This window comes from Eumetopias jubatus, unplaced genomic scaffold (genome assembly GCF_037043125.1).
Source record: "Eumetopias jubatus isolate StellerSeaLion01/CBP00866 unplaced genomic scaffold, mEumJub1_p1.0 scaffold_1, whole genome shotgun sequence".
In the NCBI taxonomy this organism is placed as follows: Eukaryota; Metazoa; Chordata; class Mammalia; order Carnivora; family Otariidae; genus Eumetopias; species Eumetopias jubatus.
The window spans coordinates 160,933,285-160,940,089 of NW_028274807.1; the positions used below are offsets into that span (position 1 = coordinate 160,933,285).

A 6,805-nucleotide genomic window follows, 5' to 3' on the forward strand; every position below is an offset into this window, starting at 1 on the left:
CCCATCTCCTCCTCCAGCACCCACTTCCTCCCAGACAGTCAGTCTTGCTCTGGCCTGCCTGGGATCAGCACACATCCCCCAATACCCCAACACACACACGCACACACGCACACACACACGCCTAGAAACATTCATTCTTCTAACAAATAATGTGCCTTGCCCCTTAGTGCCAGGCATTGCTCTAGACTCTGGGGATACAGTGAGCAATGAGACAAGCACAGGCCCTGTTCCCTTGGACCTCCAGTGTAGTCACGGAGGCACCCATCTCTCAGTAATCACATAGACAACCCATAAGGGCCAGGGTGAAACAGATGAGGGGCCTTTAGAGTAGGGTGGGTGGAGAACTAATTCAGAATAGTGGTGTTGGGGAAGGCCTCCTTGAAGTGATGCTTGAGCAAAGGCCTCGAGATGAGTGGGCAAATACCAGGGAGAACAGCATATGCAAAGGCCCTGAGGTTGTAAGGCATTTGGTCCAGTGGAGGAATAGAGGGTTGGCCAGTATATCCAGAGCTCAGAGAGTGAGGGTTGCAGGAAGGTGTGCAGGGGCTAAGCCACCAGGGCCTTCTGGTGAGGACAGGGCCTGAGGTCTTTATGCTTAGAGCAGAGGGAGCCATGCAGGTTTAACAGCAAGGCAGGTGATGTGATGTAACTTGGGTTTGGCAAGTTGGCTGTGAGATGAATCACTGAGGGGGCAGGGGGCTGAGACATGGAGATGGATGATGATGCCTCTCTCCCATCAGAGAGCAAGCGCAGAGGCACAGGGCTGGGTTGAGATGGACAGACACCAGCCCTGACGACATAGACAAGAGAGCTCACAGACCACCCGCAGAACCACCCTTGCACCTCTCACTAAAGCAGGCCGGGCATGGAGGTGGCACCCTCGGGCCTGAGCGCACACAGTCCTGCGCATGGGGGCTGGGGCCCCAGCGGCCCAGCAGATAGGTGCCTGCGCCCCACACATCCGGGCCAGCTGTTTCCATGAACTCACTTGGCACATTTATTAACCATCAGCCACTCTGGCGGCCTGTGCGGCGGGCGGCGGGCGGCGGGTGAGCGGCCCCGGGCGGCCGGGCGCTCACTTGTTGTCCACCCACTTGAGCTGCTCCTTGCCGTTGATGGTCACCGACTTGAGCTGCCCGTCCTCCTCCACCTCCACGCGCTCCTGCCCGTTCTCCACGATGCGCTTGGTCGTGACCTTGTGTCCGTTGACCATCTCGGTGGACGACATCACCGACTTGAAGCCTGAGCTGCCAGCGCCCGAGCCGCCGAAGGAGGTGGACGAGAAGGTGGTGCGGCTGGCGCCGCCGGCCCGGCCCAGGGTGTCCAAGGACGAGAAGGCTTCCAGGAAGGCCGGGAACTCGCCGAAGCTGGCCGAGAAGGCCCCCCTCAGGCCGCGGCCCCGGCCAGCGCGGTCACTGTTGAAAGGGGCGTCCCAGAAGTCAAACGAGAAGGGGTCCAGGCCGCCGAAAAACTCGCGGAAAATGTCCTCAGGGTTCCGGAAGGTGTAGCCCGTGTCGAAAGGGCTGCTGTAGGGGGTGCTGGCCCCGCCACCAGCCCGCCAGCCGTCGCAGCCCGCGCGGTCGTACACGGAGCGCTTCTTGGAGTCGGACAGGACCTCATAAGCCTCGGACACCTGCTTGAACTTCTTCTCGGCCTCCTCCTTGTTGTTGGGGTTCTTGTCGGGGTGCCAGCGCAAGGCCAGCTTGCGGTAGGCCTTCTTGATGTCCTCCGGGGAGGCGCTCGACTGTACCCCCAGCACTTTGTAGTAGTTGGCCATGCCGAGGGGAGGGAGGGGGCGGAGGCGGGGGGTGAAGGTGAGGTGGGCACTGGGGCCCCGGGGGCCGGGATGGACTCGGAGGAGGCAGCAGCTGGTGTGGGTCCCTCAGCAGGGGCCTTGCTGGAATCTGCTGGCTCCGGGCGCAGGTCTGCCCGGCGACTTTACCTTTTCATAGTACCAGCTCTCAGGGACAAGTGGGCACCTCCACTGAGAGGGGTGGGGGGAGGGGGACACTGCCGCAGTGGGGCCAGGCCAGGGACAGATCCCCCTGCAGAGCGGAGGCTGGGCCCTTTGTGACATCAACCCTGGGCGGGGCAAATGCCACCCCCAGCTCCGCACCAGCACCCCCAGGGCACACTGGCCTGCCCCTGCCCTTGAGGTCGGCACCTTGGCGGTCTGAGAATTTGGAGCTTGGTCATGCTGGGCCTGTGGGCTGAGCTCCCAGGAGCCAAGGAGCAGAGAAAGGATCGGCTACAGGATCGGGCCTAGGTGGGCGACCTGGCGACCGTGGTCCGGGGAGGGGAGGGCAGGCTTCCTGGGACATGTCCACTTAGCCTGCTGGCTGGGTTGTTGGGATGGAGTGAGGGGACCCCAAGTGGAAAATCAGACAAGGAGGTGGGAGCAGGAGTTCATTCTTCTTGTGCCCCTTTATCAGGTCAGATCCTCAGAGGTAAGCCCCACAAAGGCAGGCGTGTTCGTCAGTGTCTAAGACCATGCCTGGAAATCAGTAAATATTTGTTGAATGAACGAGGCTCCGAGACATGTAGGATGTACTCAAGGTCACACAGTATGTCCGTGAGAGAGAAAGAGATGCAAACCCAGCACTGTCTGAGGACAGCAAATTAAAAGAAGCATTCCACTCCATTCTGGTAAGAAAAATCCAGGTAAGTGTGACTAGTGAATGTAGTGGGGTGAATGGTGGCCCCCCAAAAGCTATGTCCCTGTCCTAATCGCTGGAACCTGCAAATATGATCTCATTTGGAAACAAGGTCTTTGTAGATGTAATTAAATTAGGGATGTTGAGATGAGAACATCCTGGATTATATGTAGGTGGGTCCCCAATGCAATGATAAGCGTCCTTACAGAGCCACACAGAAAAGGGGGATGGCAATGCAGCGCAGGGAGAGCCCGCAGTCACCAGAAGCTGGAAGGGGGGAGTGCAGCCCTGTTGACACCTTGATCTTGGACTTCTGACCTCCAGAACTGTGGGAGGTTACATTTCTGTTGTTCTAAGTCACCCGGTGTGTGATAATTTGCCTTGGCAGCCCTGGAAAGCTAGTAAGGTGAGTGAATTAGGAACCAGATGTTCTTAGGCATTTACATTTCTTTAATTCTTGCTCCAATGTGAGATCATATTTAGAAATAGCAATTAACAATGTTGATTGACATCTATTCCCCCCTTCCCCTCACCCCCCTCCAGTTAAGATGGAACACATGCTAAACTACCTAGTAACTGCACCAATGAGGAGCAGAGCTATTGGGATCACTAAGTCACATAGGAGGGCATCCTTCTTCCTTCTCTTCCCCCAATTTCTTTCCCCCGCTCCCTTCCTTCTCTTCTTTCTATGGTCCTTACCCCTCTCTGTATTCTCTCTCTCTCTCTTTCTTCCTTCCGTACTCATCAGGAACCTAGCAGGGGACAGCAGGTTCTAGCCAGTCCCCAGTGCCAGGAGGAATGAAAGCAGAACCTAGAGACACTTTGCAAGCCTGACTTAGAGTGACAGACATGGTCACTGCCTCCCGCCTTGCCAGGAGCAGGACCTATCCGCTGTGCCCCCTGTCCATCCACCCCATGGGCTAATACCTAACACATATCGCTTGGTAGAGGAAATGAAGAGCAGGGAGTAAGTTCACTGGGTATGTAGCTACAGATGAAAATGTTTCTGCGTTTTCGTAACTATATTTCTGTCACTGTAGTTAGAGACTGTTCTCGACAGGCTTGTCCACTGGAGCTGGGGAAAGCTGCCTCCCCACGCAATTCTCCATGATGATTGTGGGGATGGTGCGGTGGTGAAAAGGCATCATTAAGACAGTAGAAGTGATTAGGGTAGTGGTGTCAATGTGGAGGCAGTGGTGAGGGTGGGAGTAATTATGGTGGTGATAGTGGAGTTGATAATGGCAGAAGAGGTGCTGGCGGTGGGGACCGTAGTCATGCTTGTGGTGGATAGTTAACATATGGAGGTGACAATGGAGGGGATGGTGACTGGGGACCGGTAGTGGTAGAGGTGGTATTGATAGAGATGGTGGAGGTGTGACAGGCAGGTGATGGAAAGGCTACTAGGGGCACTATCGGGGAGTTGGTCGTGGTGACGGCTGTCCGGGAGGTGGTGACGTTGGTGGCCATGATGGGGATGAAGGCAGTGGGCTAATGCAAGTTGCGTGTCATGCGGCTTTGCTTCAGTAACGACCCCCACATCTTGGAGCCTTACCATGGACATTTAGCCCTTGCCCATGTTGCCGGGGCTCCAACTCACATGTCTTCTCCTTCCAGATCCTGGATGAGGGAGCGCTCTGGTCTGGAATATACCATTCTCACGGCGCAGAGGGCGTGAGTGGGAGCTGCGAGAAACATGGAGTGCCTCTGAACACTTCTCCCGGGATGTGACGTACGTCACCCGTGCTCATGCCACGTGGCCCAGGCCAGTATCAGTGGGGGGTGGGGAATGGTACTCCCTTCAGGAAGGTTCTGCAAGTCTCCAGCAACAGCTGGAGAGGCATGATCCTCTGAGGAAGTGGGCAATACTGCAGTATGCTGCCGGCAATCGTGGGGGTGATGGAGATGGTGGGATTGGCGGCCCCGGTGCTGATGGCAGTGCCTCTTGGCTGACGGGAGCTGTGACAGCCATGGAGGGGTGCTGGCAACAGGGGGAGTCACGACATGCTCTAGCAACAGCGCTGACGCCAAGGGTGATGACCTGGCAGATGTGGTGTCCACCACCCTCCTCGACGGTCTCCTCTGCATCCTAGAGAGTGAGGGAAGATTTTCCAGAATCCCTTATGTGGTTCCCAGGTGGAGTCTGCCAATGCATGCGATTTGGAAAGTGAAAGAGAAAGAAGCTGAAGGCAGATGACAACCGGAGGTTTGCAGCAACTTCCGGCCATCCTCTGAGACACCTGGGCTTCAAGGCTGCAGGCTGAGATACTCCAGGGAGCTTCCTGGAATAACGTGAGCTTCCAGCAGCTTCCTGGAGAGAGCTCTTGAGATCCACTTACTTTGGAGCATTAGGCAGACCCTCAGCGATGACTTGTCCCTGATCTTTATGCCCCCAGGTCATCCTACGGTTGTGAAAACTTATATTAAATATCTTCATGCCTGTTACAGTCAGCAAGTGCTTGCACGGGGCGATGGTGACGGCGGCTCCGGGGGAGGTGGTGGTGGTGGCGCAGGTGGGCTCGTGATAATGGTGACAGTGCAGAAGGTGGTGACACTGTGTGGCAGAGGCGGCATTGGCGGTGAAGGTGGCAGAGGTGACGGAGGAGATGATGACGGTAGTAATGAGAAGGGAGGTGGAAATGGTGGTGTTGCAGGTGACGCTGGGAATGGTCGTCATGGTAACGATGGCATTGGTGGCGGTGAGGGATGTTGCTGTGGTGGGGACCATAGTGACGGTGGAGATGAGGGCCATACTGGTGGTCAAGGCAACGTGAAGCCTGGTTGAGGCGGAGACGGGCGGTTATGGTGATGGTGGAGGTGGCCCGTCAGAGGTGGCATGGTGGCAGCGGTGATAGTGACGGTGATGACGCTGGTCATGGCAACGGCAGTGCTGGGCATCCTGGAGGTCACAGGACGGTGATCCTGGTCTAGGTGATGGAGGTGATGTTAGGCGGGATGTGGCGGCGGTGATGGTGGTGGCGGGGGTGTGGTGTGGTTGTGATGATACTGGGTTGAGTCAGGGACGGTCATGGTGGTGCTGTCGGTGACAGTGATGGTGGGGATGAGGGGAGTAGTGGTGGTGATGACGGTGAAGGGAGGAAAGCTGGTGTGTTTCTGGTGATGGGGTAGCGTGACACTGGTCGGGGGAGGGGGTTGGCAACAATGGCGGCACTACACTTGAAGCCTGAGGTCCCATAACAATGTAATTGGGGCAGTGTGTGGGTGGTTACATCAGGTTAAGAGACGGGACCCAGGATGATGAGATGCCCCCAAATCCCCAGAGACTTCCCCTCACCCCAGGCTCCCCTCGCACTGTCTTTCCAGGGAGGAACTCTCCTGGCCACCTAGCCGGATCTCTGCACTGCTCTGACCCCAGGCCCCGTGCTCAGCCTGAGGCCCCACCCTGGGGTGGTCTGTAGGAGGTAGCTGGGATGGAGACAGGGCTGGAGACAGGGCTGGAGACAGGGCTGGAGACCTGCTAGTTTCCCAGCTGTCCCAGGGCTCAGAGAGCAGAGCACTCAGTAGGCTTCATGGGACGGGCGTACTCCCGGGAGGCAGATCCCAGCTCCTCATTGCCGAAGGTGCTCTAAACAGAGGGGGCCCTCTCCAGTTCACAAGGGCGAGGCAGGGTGCGCTTCCCACAAAGGCAGCACGCAGAGGTGATTTTCCCTTCTGCAAATGGCTCTGCCTAGTGTCCTCCGCAATCCGACACTGAACGTGTTAGCAGCCGGGGCCTCTGGGGTCCCTCCACAGGGCCTCATGGGGAGACAGGGGTGCACAGGCATGACGTTGGCTCAGGCCCCCCTGCTCCTGACTCACACTGGCTGTTTGGTCACTTTCCCTCTCTGAGCCTCTCTGTCCTTATTCGCCCGTGGGGTGTGGAAAGTCCTCCCTTTGGGGGCTAGCCTCCCTGGCCTGCAGCCTCTGATGTCCCGGGTCCCCAGTCTCAGGCCCACCCTGAAGCCTGCCCCCTGAGCCATGGCCGGGTTGGAGGAAGAGGATCTTGGGTGACCAGGTGATCTCAAGCAGAACCTGATCCAGGGCACAGGGAGGCCCAGAGAGGGCAGGGCACACCCAAGGTCACACAGCGGTCCCAGGAACCCTCCCCAGGGCGAGCTGATGGAGTCCGATTAGGCAGCCAATTGGTATTCTGA

General features: G+C 57.5%; 1 protein-coding gene across 1 annotated transcript; it reads right to left on the reverse strand.

The window, feature by feature from the left end:
* Nucleotides 1-1,075: 1,075 nt before the first annotated feature.
* Nucleotides 1,076-1,777, reverse strand: DNAJB8 (DnaJ heat shock protein family (Hsp40) member B8). Its single transcript, XM_028101836.2, has one exon. It carries the CDS (start codon nucleotides 1,775-1,777, stop codon nucleotides 1,076-1,078), a length of 702 nt encoding a protein of 233 aa, XP_027957637.1.
* Between the last annotated feature and the right edge of the window lie 5,028 nt (nucleotides 1,778-6,805).